General features: G+C 36.1%; 1 protein-coding gene across 1 annotated transcript in view; it reads left to right on the top strand.

The window, feature by feature from the left end:
• Positions 1-3662: 3662 nt before the first annotated feature.
• The window catches only part of LOC137402861 (serine/threonine-protein kinase PLK4-like), a gene marked incomplete at its 5' end in the record, with an annotated part of 47793 nt that continues 30834 nt past the window's right edge, over positions 3663-20621 (top strand). Inside the window, 8 exons of the mRNA XM_068089370.1 lie at positions 3663-3686; positions 4500-4666; positions 6209-6348; positions 9933-10134; positions 12863-13052; positions 13160-13246; positions 18500-19039; positions 19793-19954. Coding sequence (XP_067945471.1) covers positions 3663-3686; positions 4500-4666; positions 6209-6348; positions 9933-10134; positions 12863-13052; positions 13160-13246; positions 18500-19039; positions 19793-19954 — 1512 coding nt within the window. The remainder of the gene's footprint in view (positions 3687-4499; positions 4667-6208; positions 6349-9932; positions 10135-12862; positions 13053-13159; positions 13247-18499; positions 19040-19792; positions 19955-20621) is intronic.

Below are 20621 nucleotides of genomic sequence, written 5' to 3'. Positions count from 1 at the left end.
ATTTCCATTTTAAGTGTAATGTTGATCTAGAATCTCTACTTTTATCAGAAGTGAAAATAGCATATTGAAATAGAATTCGTTCGGGTCAGGAGCAGACAATTCACACTTTAGTAACTTAGTCATTTTCTTACTGATTATTTAATCTGGTTCCCTTACGAGTTCACTTTAAAGATCCAATAGCACTAACAAACAATAAGGCAGCAATTGGGATTCAAGAAACCTACGCCATAGAAACATTTAGCAACTCTATTAAGCTAATATTGGTTCCTTGTTTGATGCAATCTTGATACTTCAACCTATGTGAATAACAGTTTACAACTACGATGGAATCTGTTCTACTATTTTTAAACTATAACATGCGTTAAGCGCGCATTCGTCTTAAAGTTCATCATTATTTTTGTGGAAAGTTTTTCCGATAACAATGCGGGAATGTTTTGCTCTGCTAAAAAATTGTTTGGAAGCTAATATCGACTGGTTCAGGAGCAGAGTTGAGATCAGAAGATACTGTGGAAGGTGTTGAACAGCCAGAAGATGATGAAATGGTTCCATACAAAAGCAACAATCAAAATGGAACCTGCCTGCATACGATGCAAATATTTTTGTTTAAAAATGTTAATTTTTGTTTCTGTATGTATTATAATTATGATTTGTTTAGCTCACTCATGCCTGAATATACGTTTTAGTAACTGATACATTATTATTATATAACTTATAAGTTTGCAGGCTTATAGCATATTATTTGATAACATCATAGCAGTTATCTTAACTCGGCTTACAATAGATCGACGCTTATAACTCTTCTATTGCACATAAAAAGCCAGCTTTGGTTGCAAGCTGTAGCAAACATATCAATTAGTACTATGAGTTTTAATGCAACATAAGTAAATGTAGTAATAAAATTAAAATATGCTTTCAATTTTAAAATATAATATTGAAAGCTCCAACAAATTGCAACGCAAGCTGTAAAATTGTAGGTTAATTGCAAGCAATAGAAATCAACTGATAGAGATATTTTTCGGCTTTCCAAAACATATTTATTTAGAATTTTATGACAAGTTGGAGGTTAGTTATAGCAAATTTATTGCACTCAAAAGGGTTAATGTTGCTCCGCTAAATAAGGGTGCAAAATATAGGCGACATTCGCTTCACCTGTAAATGGGTTAAATTTAGCTTCCCAAATTTCTGACGAGCCATTTTAAAAATACAACACCACCCTTTATTTGAACATCACTTCTAATAAAACGCTACTACATGGGGAGATTCGAAAAATAGAGCACCGTGGCATTTAAATTGAGGTTTTGTGATACTTTTTAGTTTAAAAAGCAGGCAATTCTAGGACACATCACCTGACAGTTGAAGCACAACTTTTATCTAGAAATTTTTTATGATAAAAAATGTTGGATTTCTTTGCGCAACTCTGCTTTCAATACAGTTGTTTTGAAATGATGCTGAAGCAGCAAAATTTCTTTGTTCTTCACATCAGTGTTTTTGGTGCTTATTTACGTAAAGTAAGGCTTAGTAAAGTATATTTTATCTTGAAAATGAACCAACATGAAATACATAGATTTGATCATAAATTAATTTCATGTTCAACTAAACATAGTATATTTTATCTTTTAGTAAATTCAAGTTCCACTATCTTTAGGCTATATCACATTTGACCAGATCAACAAAATGTTCACAAAACAGAAACCTTTGATGAGTTTTAGTTAGTAAAAATCAACCTTTTCCCTAATGCACCTAGCTTCTTGTGTGTTTGTTGTTTCCTCTAGAATCTCTTGTCATAGTATTGTATCTTGATGCAATATTATTATGGCATTAGTAGTATGATTATTAGCCATCTTAGATAATAAAAGAATTATACAGAAGTTAAAGCACAGCTAGGAATTTAATCAATTTTAAACAGATGGGAATGTTACGGGTTAAGAGTTGTCATAGTAGTCTTTCCATATTAAGACTCGAGTAACCTTTACGGATTTGATTGTCTGGAGAGGGTAACTGGTACTTTGTCTTTCCTCCTTCAATAAGTTCCTTTCCTTTTGATGGTCTTACTAATCATGCATCTTGTTTGGTTTTGGCAGCTGTTCTGTACATACTAATAACCCAAACATTACATACAAATAAGTAACTAGGCCCGTCTTGAATTTGCGCAAGCCGAGCCTGTACTGCCTAAGCCTGTACATCCTAAATCTGTATCACATATATTTATTGTGTATCATCTTTTGTATGTCATATCTCTTTTATTTATGCCTCGTAGATGATGTTACCGGATGAGGAATCATCAACTGTATCTCTTGAGGTAATCCATCATCTCATTAGTATGATTGCTATAAGAGATGAAATGTCTTCACTCTTGATTTTAGTGCATACTAATTGGCCATTTTAAACCATAACTGTCACATACAGCTTTTATCGTATTTACTAAGTAAATCAGACACGCTGATTCCAATTTTGTACTCAAAATAAAGATTGATCCACTAACTTTCAGAGTAAGGAAGGCTTTTTTACAGCATTTTAATATCGGTCTCGAAAACAACACAATCGGCACAACAAGCTCCGCCCATAAATATGTGACGTAGCCTAGCTAGGATGTTTAGTCCGATTTAGAATGATAGAGATGGGTGTCTTAAAACCCATTACCATCTAAATTCAGCCTTCAAAATAATCTCAGTCTTTTCTGAAAAGTAGATAAACTACAGTCAAACATGGATAACTCGGCCACGGATAGCTCGAAAACATGGTTAATTCGAACGGTTTCTTTGGTCCGTTCCCACGTAATGATAAATTGCTATAGATAACTCGAACTCAACACTGTTAATTCGAACTGTTTTTTGCCCAACGGCTACCGAAACGGTTGTTATCGCTTTAGAAAATCACTTTATTCAAAGCCATAGAGGTAAACCTCATCTTTTTGTAATTCATAAGCGTTGTTATTACCACCATCGGCAAAATAATTTTGTCAACGACTTTTCTAAAGGTTTGGTCAAATTTGATTTATACTGCTATACGATTAATAGCACGGGCTTGCCGGGTCACGCGCGCAAGGATTTTCGCCACGCACATACAAAACAAAAACAGCATGTTGTTTTGTATGTGCGTGGCGAAAATTATTGAGTGCGTGACCCGGCTAGCCCGTGACGAATAGTTTTCCAACGTTGATTCCGTGTTGAATCAACGTCGGAATGTTGAATGTTTAAAACGTCTTAAAATTGTTTTTATTAAACGTATACGTTGTCATAGCTAAAAAAAACTATTCATCGTTTGACCTAAACACAGAATACGTGTGTACATTCAATAAGTATCCATTCAAAAAGCGGGATTGATATACAATGTACCGTTAAACCTCGTAAAACTTTTAATTGAACTGCTTCGGAGTGTTGCTCTTAACGAATCCCAGGTAAAGTAAGGGATTTTTCTTTGGTAACTTTTTCTTGAAGTTGCATAAACTTCAAGAAAAATCGGCAAAATTGATCGTGGGTAAAACGCTCAAAAGAAAAAGATGTCTTTTCTTTTGAGCATTTCAACAACGATCAAGTTTTGCCAATGTCAATCTAAAAAAACGTCCTGGCAATAACATCACCTCAAACAACAAACCAATCTCAAGTGATAGAAAAATCTCTATACTTTTTGATAAAAACGTTTTAAACTTTACATTAGAAGCATTTAATTTGAAACAAGCCATTTGTGCTTTTGATTTATATTATAGTTTGCCTATGTACATGTATCTACTAATAAATAAGTAAATACATGGACTTGTGACAGTGCTCTGATAACTTGAACGCTCTGATAATTCGAACACTTTTGCTCGGTCCTTTGAAGCTCGAGTTATCCATGTTTGACTGTATTTAACATATCATATTTAAAAATGAGCTAAAAAAAAGCACGATAACAACGCTAGTTTGTGATAAAATCGCGCTTTTTTGAGCTCATTTTTCTTGGAGTTCAGCCTATTCAGCGCCATGTAACAAGCTACGAGCAATTTTAAACAGTTTATCTACCTTTCATAAAAGACTGAGATTATTTTACAGGCTGAATTTAGATAATAATGGGTTTTAACACACCCATCTCTATAATTCTAAATCGGATTAAACATCCCCAACAGCCGCTCCTAAAAAGCTGGGCTACGTCACATATTTATGGGCGGAGCTTGTTGTACTGGTAGTGTTGTTTTCGAGACGGATATTAAAACGCTTTAAAAAAAGCCTTCATGACTTTGAAGGTTAGTAGACCAATCTTTGTTTTGAGTACAAAATCGGAATCCGCGTGTCTGAATTACCATTTTGCTTGATTTACACATAATTCTCTGCATATATTTTGCTATATGGTCTGCATTGATTATAATAAATACATTTATGCTTTTCGCAGATTTGTTTATCACATTTTGGTTGACCCTTCTCTTGTCTAGATTGTTTAGGAAAGACAGGCTATAAGACCAATGTCTATTGAGAACTGGTATTGCTAACATTTAGGCAATTGACGGTGCGGCATGCTGATTTTAGGACTATGAAATCCTCAACCTTGTTGGCCGAGGGGGTTTTGCTTGTGTCTATAAAGGGCGTCAAAAGACTACTGGAGACATTGTAGCCATAAAAGTCATTGAGAAAAGACGTATGAAGTCTAGCGGTATGATTGATTGTGTCAAAAAAGAAGTGGAAATTCATTCAAGGTACGCATCTACACACAGTGAACTTTACAAAAATTTCAAATAAGGCAAACATCTACATACTCTAAATACAGTAAAAAATCTACATACTCCAAATACAGTCAAACATCTACATATACCAAGTACAGTCAAACATCTACATACTTGAAATACAGTCAAAAATCTACATATGCCAAATACAGTCAAACATCTGCATACTCCAAGTAGAGTCAAACACCTACATACTCCAAATACAGTCAAACATTTACATACTCCAAATACAGTTAAACATCTGCATACTCCAAATACAGTCAAACATCTACATACTCCAAGTACAGTCAAACACCTACATACTCCAAATACAGTCAAACATCTACATACTCCAAATACAGTCAAACATCTACATACTCCAAATACAGTCAAACATCTACATACTCCAAATACAGTCAAACATCTACATACACCAAATACAGTCAAACATTTACATACTCCAAATATACCAAAAATATATCATATTGATATATAACTCATATAGAGATATAGAGCTATAACCCACACAGAGATATAACTCATATATTCAAAAATACCCCTACCTCTACACCCCTACCTCTATAATGCCCCTACCTCTATACTCCTACCTCTATACTCCTACCTTTATACTCCTTCCTCTATACTCCTACCTCTATTAATACTCCTACCTCTATTAATACTCCTACTTCTATACCCCTACCTCTATACTCCTACCTTTATACTCCTTCCTCTATACTCCTACCTCTATACTTCTACCTCCATACTCCTACCTCTATACTCCTACCTTTATGCTCCTACCTCTATACTCCAACCTTTATACTCCTACGTCTATACTCCTACCTCTATACTCCTACCTCTATACTCCTACCTCTATACTCCTACCTCTATACTTCTACCTCTATACTCCTACCTCTATACTCCTAACTTTATACTCCTTCCTCTGTACTCCTACCTCTATACTCTTACCTCTATACCCTTTCCTCTATACTCCTACCTCTATACTCCTACCTCTATACTCCTACCTCTATACCCCTACCTCTATACCCCTACCTCTATACTCTTACCGCTATACTCCTATGTATATACCCCTACCTCTATACTCCTACCTCTATACTGTCTCCTACCCGTCTATTCTTACCTGTATACTCTCTTCTACCTGTATACTTTCTTTTGTATACTCCTGATCACCTTAGTGCTTCTTGTCATCTGTACAATTCTGTATCACCAGTATACTTTCTGCTACCGGTACTTGATCACCTGTATTCCAGCTATCATTACACTCCAAGTGGCTTGTGTTAAACTGGCTGCTACCTGTATACATGCCGTCTGTCATCTACAATGTGCTACAAAATGAGGGAATTTTCCCCTTAATTCAAATCAATTGTTGTAAAGTTGGCGAGTGTTCTCATTATAGATGTAACATTTAGATCCTGTCACAATGTACATGTATGTTTAACCTTTGGTTGCTTCTAGCACTGGTCGGGGCCACCTTGCCATACAATTATAACTTTCAGTAATTTGGCCTTTTTCTCCCAGGCTAAAGCACCCCTCTATACTTGAGCTGTATTCGTTCTGCGAAGATTCTAACTATGTCTACCTCATACTGGAGATGTGCTCGAAAGGAGAACTCTATAGCTATGTTTCAGAGCAGACTACTCCGCTCTCCTACCAACAGGGTACCTGCCTTATTCTCATTTAGCTGTATCGTCTCATCTGTTTGGAAGTATCTCTAAAGTTTGTTACTGGTACTCAATACATGTATGTATTAGTTACATGGATGACATACTGACACTACCTGTCAACATACGTAATAATACATGTTCACACACTTGGCATCACATGTTGGAAACACTCAACACACCTTTTCATCGTCTTCTATTCGCTGGATAAAAACTACTTAAATTTATGTAAAACATTTATAGAAAACTATAAGTGTAGCTTTTCAAGTATAGATTGTGGCATTCCTCAAGGTTCTATCTGGGGTCCAACTTTATTCTTGGTATATATTAATGATCTATTGTTGTCTACTACTCATTTAGGACCTAGTCTGTATGCTGGCGATACAAATTTATTTTTTAATCTAGCAACTTAAATAATGACATAAATATAGTTCATAATGAATTTTTTTTAAATTGAACAATGGCGTATTATAAATAAATTACGGTAAACGTGGACAAAATCATCTTCATTGTAATGAGAAATTCTCAAAACAAAATTAAATTAAAAAAACCAATAAAATTATTTGATTTCGAACTTAGGAAACATCTTTGATCAAACTCTTAGGAAATCATGTGAACAGATACAGTCAAACATGGATAACTCGAACTTCACGGGACCGAGCGAAAGTGTTCGAGTTATCAGAGCGTTCAAGTTATCAGAGCACTGTCACAAGTCCATGTGTTTATTTATTTATGAGTAGATACATGTACATATACAAACTATAATATAAATCAAAGGCATAAATGGCTTGTTTCAAATTAAATGCTTCTAATGTAAAGTTTAAAACTTTTTTTATCAAAAAATATAGAGATTTTTCTATCACTTGAGATTGGTTTGTTGTTTAAGGTGATGTTATTGCCAGGACATTTTTTAGATTAAAATTGGCAAAACTTGATCGTTGTTGAAATGTTCAGAAGAAAAGACATCTTTTTCTTTTGAGCGTTTTAACCAAGATCAATTTTGCCGATTTTTCTTGAAGTTTATCCAAAGGTCACCTCACTTTTCCTTGCTTCCGAAGGGCCATCGCTAGGCGGATGTTTGGTAAAAATCAAATTTTACCAAAACCTTTAGAAAAGTCGTTAACAAAAATATTTTGCCGATGGTGGTTATAACGACGCCTATGATTTACAAAAAGTCGAGGTTTACTTCTATGGCTTGGAATACAGTGATTTTCTAAAGCGATAACAACCGTCTCGGTAGCCGTTGGGCAAAAAACTGTTCGAGTTAACAGAGTTAAGGTCGAGTTATCTAAAGCAATTTATCATTACGTGGGAACGGACCAAAGAAACCGTTCGAGTTAACCATGTGTTCGTGCTATCTGAGGGCGAGTTATCCATGTTTGACTGTACCTGGTATGGGGATATACACATTGATAAGATTAATAAGCAGATCCATGTCTAGCAGAAGTATTATGAAACTAATATACAACACATTTATTAACTTTAAAATTAGTTACTGTTTGGAGTCATGGGGAAATGCTTCATTTCAATATTTATAAAAAAATATTAATATCACAAAGCGTTTAATGCGCATAATCTTTGATAAAACATATTTGACTAATTTCATCTCAGTCCCTGTTTGTTGTTCAGCTTTTGGTGTTGCCTGTTGTTAAACTTTACCAGTATAAAATTCTCTTGATAGCGCATTCAAAATCTTATTCCAGTGATGACAAAACAAAAAAGATTCACACTATAACACTAGACTTTTAAAACCATTCTACCTTCACCAATATTTTATACTGCTTCCGGTCAAAAAACAATTGAATACAGAGTTCCATCACAATGGAACAGTCATCCAATAAGCTTATGAGAAATTTTAGCATTCAATAATTTTAAGAGAATTATTAGGACCCACGTGTTTAACTTAGATTAATCAAGACCGGCCCGTTATTCCTATTTCGATAAAATCAACAAACTATTTCAACTTAGAAGCCAAAATATGCCAACTTCTGTGGGCCCAGCGTCTCGACTAGCTGCAGTGCTACTGTGCATGTCTGCCTCATCATACCTTAGTATATAGGAATTTGGCTTTCATTTATTCTTTTAATGAATCAGGATCGTAACTATATCTTAATTTTTGCTTAATACATGTATTATATTTCTAGTAATTGATGACATAAAACACACGCCACACCTAATAGTACATGTTGACACACTCGACACCACATTTTAGAAACCCTTTTTCTTTATGCATCAGAGTGCTACATCTCTGCATATCTAGCACTATATATCAGTACTACATCTCTGCATACCTAGCACTACATATCAGTACTACATTTCTGCATACCTAGCACTGCATATCAGTGCTACATCTCTGCATACCTAGCACTACATATCAGTACTACATCTCTGCATACCTAGCACTACATATCAGTGCTACATCTCTGCATACTTAGCACTACATATCAGTACTACATCTCTGCATACCTAGCACTACATATCAGTGCTACATCTCTGCATACTTAGCACTACATATCAGTGCTACATCTCTGCATACCTAGCACTGCATATCAGTGCTACATCTCTGCATATCTAGCACTACATATCAGTGCTACATCTCTGCATACCTAGCACTACATATCAGTACTACATCTCTGCATACCTAGCACTGCATATCAGTCATATAAGCCCTCGCTTTAGGGCGCTTTTGGTTACCCTAAAGGGGTTAACAAAACGAAGTATTAATTGTGTTTTATGGAATGGGGTGGGTATTAGGTATTTATTCAGCCCTGTGTGTATCCATAAACTCGGAGTTATCCCCTACTTGTTACTTTCTGCGCTGTAATTAATTACTCTACTGATCAACCATAAACTAATCTACTAGGTCTTGCTTGCATTGAGTACTTTTATTACAAGGCTCCGGGTATCTGTATAGTTATGTATTTGTGCATGTCTGTGTGGGTGTCTATGTGGATGTCTGTGTGGATGTCTGTGTGGGTGTCTATGTGGGTGTCTATGTGGATGTCTGTGTGGGTGTCTATGTGGATGTCTGTGTGGATGTCTGTGTGGGTATCTGTGTGGGTGTCTATGTGGATGTCTGTGTGGGTGTCTGTGTGGGTGTCTATGTGGATATCTGTGTGGATGTCTATGTGGGTGTCTGTGTGGGTGTCTATGTGGGTGGCTGTGTGGGTGTCTGGGTGAGCGTCTATGGTGTCAGCCTGTCGTAAGCCCGTATATGCCATGCGTATGTTTGGAGTTACATATTTGTTTTTAGGTAAACTTTCTATATTGCTTTTAAACGGTATATGCGTGGTAAAGGTCTCTGTGAGGATATCTTCACTGATTTGTATCTTGAAGTCTATGACTGCTGACGGCGTGTGTTTGAGTAACACAGATGAAGTGCTATCGTCTTCAGCAAATAAGTTTTCATTGGGTTTCTAGTCTCTCATCTGATCGATTTTATTTCAATGTAATAACTGTTTGAAATATCGTTAAATTATAAAACTGCGAGCTGAATCATATTGTTGACTCTGATTCATAAATCTGTTGTCTCAATTTACCAGTCGCATTTTTAGCTTGAAACTTGGTTCTTAATTCAACAGTGAAGAAGTTCATGGAGGAAGTGGTAAGCGGTATGCAGTACCTTCACACCCATGCAATTCTGCATCGAGACCTTTCCCTCACCAACCTCCTTCTCACTGAAGATCTCCACGTTAAAATTGCTGACTTTGGTCTCGCAACCAAGCTCTCTCAGCCTGGAGAGCAGCACTTTACCCTCTGTGGCACGCCTAATTACATCTCTCCGTAAGTATTTAGTTCATATACGCTTAGTTCATATTGTCACACACTTAGTTCATTTTATCATACACTTAGTTCATATTGTCATACACTTAGTTCATATTGTCATACACTTAGTTCATATTGTCATACACTTAGTTCATATTGTCACACACTTAGTTCATATTGTCATACACTTAGTTCATTTTGTCATACACTTAGTTCATATTGTCACACACATAGTTCATATTGTCATACACTTAGTTCATATTGTCATACACTTAGTTCATATTGTCACACACTTAGTTCATATTGTCATACACTTAGTTCATATTCTCATACACTTTGTTCATATTGTCATAACTTAGTTCATATTGTCATACACTTAGTTCATATTGTCACACACTTAGTTCATATTGTCATACACTTAGTTCATATTGTCATACACTTAGTTCATATTATCATACACTTAGTTCACATTGTCACACACTTAGTTCATATTGTCACACACTTAGTTCATATTGTCATACACTTAGTTCATATTGTCACACACTTAGTTCATATTGTCACACACTTAGTTCATATTGTCATACACTTAGTTCATTTTGTCACACACTTAGTTCATATTGGCATACACTTAGTTCGTATTGTCATACACTTAGTTCATATTGTCATACACTTTGTTCATATTGTCATAACTTAGTTCATATTGTCACACACATAGTTCATATTGTCACACACTTAGTTCATATTGTCATACACTTTGTTCATATTGTCATACACTTAGTTCATATTGTCATACACTTAGTTCATATTGGCATACACTTAGTTCATATTGCAATCAACTAGTCAACCTAGTTGCCTACATTCAGGTAACAGGTGCGCCAAAAGGTTCACCTAATCTTCTTACTAATCAAAAATCAGGGAAGGTACACAATTGCTGGTAGTGGAGTAACACTTATGGTGCTGCATTTAATTTCAACAATCTATAACACATTTCTACCATTGTCATTGAATGTCGCCTTTATAGCCAATAATAATTTACCTATTTGAAGCCATCACATAGGCACCAATATTCTACCTCTGTACGCAGTAGATTTTAATGGATTTCTCACATATCCTTTGCATAGACCTCAGGATATTTTATTGTCATAAAAATAATTTCTAGTATAGATGAAGGTCTGTTTTGTTACATGGTTTGTTGGTAACCTGGATGATGCTGACAGGAGAACATGTACTCCGTCGATATCTCGGTTATGCTCTGTCCATATCACACATGTTTCACTCATAGTTCGACACTACATAAATACTCTTGTGTTATGCTCTGTCCATATCACACGCATTTCACTCATAGTTCGACACTACATAAATACTCTTGTGTGTTCTATCCACTACATAAATACTCTTGTGTGTTCTATCCACTACATAAATACTCTTGTGTGTTCTATCCACTACATAAATACTCTTGTGTGTTCTATCCACTACATAAATACTCTTGTGTGTTCTATCCACTACATAAATACTCTTGTGTGTTCTATCCACTACATAAATACTCTTGTGTGTTCTATCCACTACATAAATACTCTTGTGTGTTCTATCCACTACATAAATACTCTTGTGTGTTCTATCCACTACATAAATACTCTTGTGGGCTCTATCCACTACATAAATACTCTTGTGGGTTCTATCCACTACATAAATACTCTTGTGGGTTCTATCCACTACATAAATACTCTTGTGTGTTCTATCCACTACATAAATACTCTTGTGGGTTCTATCCACTACATAAATACTCTTGTGTGTTCTATCCACTACATAAATACTCTTGTGTGTTCTATCCACTACATAAATACTCTTGTGTGTTCTATCCACTACATAAATACTCTTGTGTGTTCTATCCACTACATAAATACTCTTGTGTGTTCTATCCACTACATAAATACTCTTGTGTGTTCTATCCACTACATAAATACTCTTGTGTGTTCTATCCACTACATAAATACTCTTGTGTGTTCTATCCACTACATAAATACTCTTGTGTGTTCTATCCACTACATAAATACTCTTGTGTGTTCTATCCACTACATAAATACTCTTGTGTGTTCTATCCACTACATAAATACTCTTGTGTGTTCTATCCACTACATAAATACTCTTGTGTGTTCTATCCACTACATAAATACTCTTGTGTGTTCTATCCACTACATAAATACTCTTGTGTGTTCTATCCACTACATAAATACTCTTGTGTGTTCTATCCACTACATAAATACTCTTGTGTGTTCTATCCACTACATAAATACTCTTGTGTGTTCTATCCACTACATAAATACTCTTGTGGGCTCTATCCACTACATAAATACTCTTGTGGGTTCTATCCACTACATAAATACTCTTGTGGGTTCTATCCACTACATAAATACTCTTGTGTGTTCTATCCACTACATAAATACTCTTGTGGGTTCTATCCACTACATAAATATTCTTGTGTGTTCTATCCACTACATAAATACTCTTGTGTGTTCTATCCACAGTTATACTTATTTCTCTAAGTTTTTTGCAATTTTTTGTCAAGTTTCAGGAAATATATTTTATGATGAAATAGCTTGCCCAAAGTATTAAGTGATATTTATAGTTCTGGGATGAGAGGAGTGTTTTCATCATATGATTAATGCGGTCTCAGCTTTTTCAGATCGCAACGTCCCTTCTGAGTATTAATGAGTAAGGTTCCATATTTCCATTTGTATATTTGTAGGGAAGTTGCGACACGCGCCGCACACAGTCTCGAGACGGACCTATGGAGCTTGGGCTGCATGCTCTACACCATGCTTGTTGGTCAGCCTCCATTCGACGCTGAAGGAGCTCAGCCTACACTTAACCGCGTCATTGCGGGCGAGTATGACCTGCCTTCACATGTTAGCGAATGTGCCTCCCATCTCATACAGGTATACAAATAAATTTGTCGCTTAATTCATCCTGATTTTGTGTGCCATCTCTCCTTATTTAGTAGTAATTCCTTTTTTTAAATGCGGTTTATTGGCTGTCATTCTAGTCATTGCTGCAGAAGAACCCTGCAGACCGACTCGGGCTAGATCAGATTCTTATCCATCCATTTTTCATGGATGCCGAAATTGTTCAGGTGAGGAATACTCTGTTTTGTCATGTCTTTTAGTCATCCTAGTTGTTTTTTGTTTAAACCCTTCAGCCGTATTCCGTTTAGGAATCACTCATTTTCAACTGTCGTACCTAAATCTCTACTCTTTAACCCATGCATGGGCAACCTACGGCCCGCGGGCCAAATCCGGCCCGCGAAGGCTTTTCATCCGGCCCGCGGAGACCTTTGATAAATATAATTTTTGTTCTTAAATTTAGAAAATAAAAAAGATTGATCTCAAAAATACAATTTCCCTTAATGACAATAAAACTCCCTCTATGAGAATCTCATCAACCTCTGCATTCACGAGAAATAATCATAAATAAATAAAAATCATCCTTTAGCATCCATATTGTGACGTCAACATGACGTTTTGTTAAGTAATTTTCAGCAGTCAAGGACGATTTAGCGCGAAATCTTTACCAGTTTTCCACAAAAAAAACAAATCTATATTTCTGATACATTTTTTTTTCTTTTAAATTTCTTGAACCCATCCAACCCAAAATGTCGTCATGAAAAAAGAGGAAAGTGGATAACGAAGCTCGAGTGTTCAAGGAAAAGTGGATCAATGACTATTTTTTCACACAAATCAAAGAAAAACCAATGTGTTTATTGTGTTCGGAGTCAGTTTCTGTCATGAAAGAATATCATGTGAAAAGAAACTACATTTCTATTAGAATAAGGTTTTGTTACATTTTTTCTCATTCGTAATTACAAGATTAATAAACTATGTTTCCATAAATTGTTTTTAATCAATATTTTTAGCTTTTACAATTTTTGTTTCCTTACCCTTTCTATGTAAAGTATTAGAACAATGAATATAAAAATCAGTAGTTTAATATAAGTTTATCTGCATAATATATATGAAATTATTAGTATATATGTGTACATATATTGCAATTCTATAATTAGGACTCCTGGCCCGTGTCCAGTCTTGGAAAACATAACCTGGCCCGCATGTGAACAAAGGTTGCCCATGCATGTTGAGTCTAACCCTTTCATGTTCTCCCTACTCATATTGACCTATTATTACTTATTTCTACTTCTCATCTCAGACCCTCCTTAGTTGTCCCTCATCTCTAACCTTCATCCTTAACTCCCTTTATTGTTTCTGCTTCATTCTCTTCATCGCTTATCTTTATAATTTACATATAATCCTTGTAGTTATCATCTCTACACCTCCTAGTTATTCCTCATCCATACTCCTCACCCTCCTAGTTATTCATCATCCATTCTCCTCACCCTCCTAGTTATTCATCATCCATACTCCTCACCCTCCTAGTTATTCCTCATCCATACTCCTCACCCTCCTAGTTATTCCTCATCCATACTCCTCACCCTCCTAGTTATTCATCATCCATACTCCTCACCCTCCTAGTTATTCCTCATCCATACTCCTCACCCTCCTAGTTATTCATCATCCATACTCCTCACCCTCCTAGTTATTCATCATCACAAAATCTCTTGCAAATGCGCAATGCCAGATCGTCTTGCAAATATTTTAGTCCATTTCTCAAGCTGCAAGAGTTTTATGAGCTCTGGTAGTGGTAACTTTTGCTTTACACGTCTCTGGGACACTCTTAACTCAACTCGGCATTTGAGACACTCCCAACACAAATCAACCTTTGAAACATCCCTAACTCAAATAGACCTTTGAGACATCCCCAACTCAAATAGACTTTTGAGACACTGCCAACTCAAATTGGCCTTTTAGACACTCTCAATTCAAATCGATCTTTGAGACACTCCCAACTAAATTGACTTGAGACACTCCGAACTCTAATCAACCTTTGAGACACTCTCAATTCAAATCGACCTTTGAGACGCTCTCAACTAATATTGACCTTTGACACACTCCTAACTCAAATAGACATTTGAAATGCTTTCAACTCAAAGCGACTTTGAGACCTGCTAAAATCAACTTTTGAGACACTCCAATTTTGAAGCAACCTTTGAGACACTACCAACTCAAAGCGACCTTTTCTATCAACCCTTTTTTCAAGACTGACTTCATCATTTCATTAAAGAAAAACATCATCCATTCCATAGAAAATACAAAAGTATATTCTGTATTTGCTCTCAGTCACTCATTTTTACAGTCTTCCTTGCTCTCTCTCTCAGTTCAGTCACCGTTATCCAAAGTGCTAAGTTTTTCTCAGTTCTTTGCTCTCTAGTGCAGTGGTTCCCAACTGGTGGTCCATGGACCCCTAGGGGTCCACAGGAGGTTTTTAGGGGGTCGACAGGCTGGCGCCAGTATTGGTTTTTCTAGCTAGTTATTTACAGCTATTTCTGTCTTGCAGTGATTGGATCAATGATATAAAACCCTAAAAGGATAGGCGGCAGCTATCATATGGGCGGGGTTTAATGATCGAGCTCTGTTGGGATTGTGCTAGCCTGGGTTTCGGGGCTATTGCAATTCCCGTGGGGTGGTCGCGTTGTCTTGTTAGGTTTTTGGGTCCAGACTTTTATCACCTTTGTGCATAAATCGCTGGATAGTACCTGATTTCCGGTTAGTAGTACAAAACAACAAAACCTCTAACCAGCAAACACGTAATTCTCTCTCTCCCTTTTCAATTTCAGCGATATACTACAATCCATGGCAAATAAAACATTTCAATTTACAATGCATTGTTATAAACACCATATATTATGTTTATAAAGGGGTCCGTGACTTATAGATAAGTAGCTCGGGGGTGTCTATGGCTCCAAGGTAGTTGGGAACCACTGCTCTAGTGCATCTCACCACAGATACCGTGTGAGATATTTGGCATATGGATGTTGAGAATGCCTCAGATTTCCTGCTTTACCAGTTTGACTGGCATGCTGTTAGTGTTATCTAACAGATTATCATAGCCAATAGATCATATGACCTCATCCAAATCACCTCCCAATTGTATCGCTGTCTGCACATGAGTAAGGTTTATCTTTTAATAGGTAAATAACTCCTGTTGTTATATTCTCTACCCTTCATTTCTGACCCTCCCAGTTATCCCTCATCTCTCAGCATCTTAGTTATTCTGCATTCCCAACCCTTATCTTCATCCTCAATATGTAATCAATTATGAAGAGTTATTATTTAATACTTTTCACAACCACTGGAGGTCTTCTTTATATTGATTGTCATAATGCTATTTACCTAGCAACTTAACCAATACTATTTACCTAGCAACTCAACCAATACTATTTACCTAGCAACACAACCAATACTATTTACCTAGCAACTCAACCAATACTATTTACCTAGCAACTCAACCAATACTATTTACCTAGCAACTCAACCAATACTATTTACCTAGCAACTCAACCAATACTATTTACCTAGCAACTCAACCAATACTATTTACCTAGCAACTCAACCAATACTATTTACCTAGCGACTCAACCAATACTATTTACCTAGCAACTCAACCAATACTATTTACCTAACAACTCAACCAATACTATTTACCTAGCAACTCAACCAATACTATTTACCTAGCGACTCAACCAATACTATTTACCTAGCAACTCAACCAATACTATTTACCTAACAACTCAACCAATACTATTTACCTAGCAACTCAACCAATACTATTTACCTAGCAACTCAACCAATACTATTTACCTAGCAACTCAACCAATACTATTTACCCAGCAACACAACCAATACTATTTACCTAGCGACTCAACCAATACTATTTACCTAGCAACTCAACCAATACTATTTACCTAGCAACTCAACCAATACTATTTACCTAGCGACTCAACCAATACTATTTACCTAGCAACTCAACCAATACTATTTACCTAACAACTCAACCAATACTATTTACCTAGCAACTCAACCAATACTATTTACCTAGCGACTCAACCAATACTATTTACCTAGCAACTCAACCAATACTATTTACCTAACAACTCAACCAATACTATTTACCTAGCAACTCAACCAATACTATTTACCTAGCAACTCAACCAATACTATTTACCTAGCAACTCAACCAATACTATTTACCCAGCAACTCAACCAATACTATTTACCTAGCGACTCAACCAATACTATTTACCTAGCGACTCAACCAATACTATTTACCTAGCAACTCAACCAATACTATTTACCTAACAACTCAACCAATACTATTTACCTAGCAACTCAACCAATACTATTTACCTAGCAACTCAACCAATACTATTTACCTAACAACTCAACCAATACTATTTACCTAGCAACTCAACCAATACTATTTACCCAGCAACTCAACCAATACTATTTACCTAGCGACTCAACCAATACTATTTACCTAGCGACTCAACCAATACTATTTACCTAGCAACTCAACCAATACTATTTACCTAACAACTCAACCAATACTATTTACCTAGCGACTCAACCAATACTATTTACCTAGCAACTCAACCAATACTATTTACCTAACAACTCAACCAATACTATTTACCTAGCAACTCAACCAATACTATTTACCTAGCAACTCAACCAATACTATTTACCCAGCAACTCAACCAATACTATTTACCTAGCAACTCAACCAATGCTATTTACCTAACAACTCAACCAATACTATTTACCTAGCAACTCAACCAATACTATTTACCTAGCAACTCAACCAATACTATTTACCCAGCAACTCAACCAATACTATTTACCTAGCGACTCAACCAATACTATTTACCTAGCGACTCAACCAATACTATTTACCTAGCAACTCAACCAATACTATTTACCTAACAACTCAACCAATACTATTTACCTAGCGACTCAACCAATACTATTTACCTAGCAACTCAACCAATACTATTTACCTAACAACTCAACCAATACTATTTACCTAGCAACTCAACCAATACTATTTACCTAGCAACTCAACCAATACTATTTACCCAGCAACTCAACCAATACTATTTACCTAGCAACTCAACCAATGCTATTTACCTAGCAACTCAACCAATACTATTTACCTAGCAACTCAACCAATACTATTTACCTAGCAACACAACCAATGCTATTTACCTAGCAACACAACAACCAATCTAACAAACCTAACACTAAATCCAACAAAAATAATCACATGAACACTTACTATCCTCTTTTTGTCTTTCGTTTGTCTGTAGCTCCTGCTAATCTTGTCAAAATAACATTTACTTTAATAAAATTTTGTAATGTCAAGTGGTACTCTAGCTTTATTTCCCAGAATTATTACTCGTCTACTAATATTACTATAAATTTTTTGTTGTTGTCAGAATGATTCAGCCGAGGACAGTGGCTACAAAACTATTGACTCCACAATTAGTCCTGTAAGAAAGGTCACCACAACATCACCTGTTGACATCTGCCGGTCTGTAGACAAACTACGCCCACCTATTTGGACACCTGTTAGTGTTGGAGGTGATAGCTTGCCTACTGCTGTTGCAAAACCATCACCTAGCAACTGCATTATGACCACTCCATCTTTCACCGCTTGCCAATTAGATACGAAACCTAAGGTATCGTCTCCAGCTACAGTTGGTTGTTGCTTGCTCACACCTTTAATCCCATCTGCCACAACAGCTGTCACATCGGCTGTCACAACAGCAGTCACATCGGCTATGACATCAACTCAGACATCAGATGCCAATATTCAAAGCACTCAGAGGCCACACATTTGCACACATCAACAAGAAACACAGGAACAGGCCGCACAGTTACCTCAAGGGCCAGCTGGCTTTGATGGTGACACAAAGGAAGGGTCTATCATTTTAGAAAAAGAACAGTTACATTGGATGTGTGCCAAGCCACTGACGGTTGGTATCTAGACCTTTCTGTTTCTTTGCTTTAACCCTTTTGCTTTAACCTCTTCTTGCGACCTTTGCATGTAGAACTGTGCATTGATATAAATATTCTGTGTTTAAACCTTAGTCTATACATAGAGTTGTATATAAACCTTAGTCTATACATAGAGTTGTATGTAAACCTTAGCGTATACATCAAGTTGTATATAAATCTTAGTCTATACATAGAGTTGTATGTAAACCTTAGTGTATACATAGAGTTGTATATAAACCTTAGTCTATACATAGAGTTGTATGTAAACCTTAGTGTATACATAGAGTTGTATATAAACTTTAGTCTATACATAGAGTTGTATGTAAACCTTAGTGTATACATAAAGTCGTATATAAACCTCACTCTATACATAGAGTTGTATGTAAACCTTAGTCTATACATAGAGTTGTATATAAACCTTAGTCTATACATAGAGTTGTATGTAAACCTTAGTCTATACATAGAGTTGTATATAAACCTTAGTCTATACATGGAGTTGTATATAAACCTTAGTCTATACATAGAGTTGTATATAAACCTTAGTCTATACATAGAGTTGTATGTAAACCTTAGTGTATACATAAAGTTGTATATAAACCTCACTCTATACATAGATTTGTATGTAAACCTTTGTCTATACATAGAGATATATATACACCTTTTTATACATGGAAAAGCTAAAAATTTAGACTGTAATTCAAAGTACTGGTACATTTAGGGTGACACTGAAGAGAATGGTGATGGTATGCAAAACCAGGTGGCAAAGTTCAAGGAGAACCATTTTTTTCCTACCAACCAACAGTCCTTACCAAACCATCAACAACATGAAGCAGCATACAACAATATCTGGTGCGTCTGTCAAGCCTCTGTTAGCATTGTTATTTAGGCAACTTGTGGATAGCTGATCCCCTACCTTTTTTAACCCTGTCACCCACTTTTTTGTCGTATATTCTGCCTCGTCATCACCCCTTCCTCTTGATCCGCTACCTTTCTTTAACCCTGTCACCCCCTCTTTGTTGTATATTTTCCCCTTCCTTTTTTTCACTACCAGGATCCTCTTCTCTCCGTATAGCCTCAATTTCTATGTTGAGAATGTCTGGTTGACCTCCATCAGGGTCAGCGCTACTCATTCTTGTGCAACTGACGATTGACTAGTCAAACAATAGAGACACGTTGTAGCCTTTTACTAGTAACTAAGCCCTTGGTATACTCTTACTATCTGGATGCTGATGCTTAGCCCTTGGTATAATCTTACTATCTGTATGGTGATGTTTGGGTAGTAAAATAGATCACTAGTAACTTAGAACTTGGTATAATCATACTATCCGTATGCTGATGTTTGGGTAGTAAAATAGATCACTAGTAACTTAGCCCTTGGTATAATCATACTATCTGGATGCTGATGTTTGGGTAGTAAAATAGATCACTAGTAACTTAGCCCTTGGTATAATCTTACTATCTGGATGCTGATGTTTGGGTAGTAAAATAGATTACTAGTAACTTAGCCCTTGGTATAATCATACTATCCGTATGCTGATGTTTGGGTAGTAAAATAGATCA

This window comes from Watersipora subatra, chromosome 8 (assembly GCF_963576615.1).
Source record: "Watersipora subatra chromosome 8, tzWatSuba1.1, whole genome shotgun sequence".
NCBI classification, from domain to species: Eukaryota; Metazoa; Bryozoa; class Gymnolaemata; order Cheilostomatida; family Watersiporidae; genus Watersipora; species Watersipora subatra.
The sequence above is the reverse complement of the archived record's forward strand: the minus strand, read 5'-3'. Positions and strand labels throughout refer to the sequence as shown.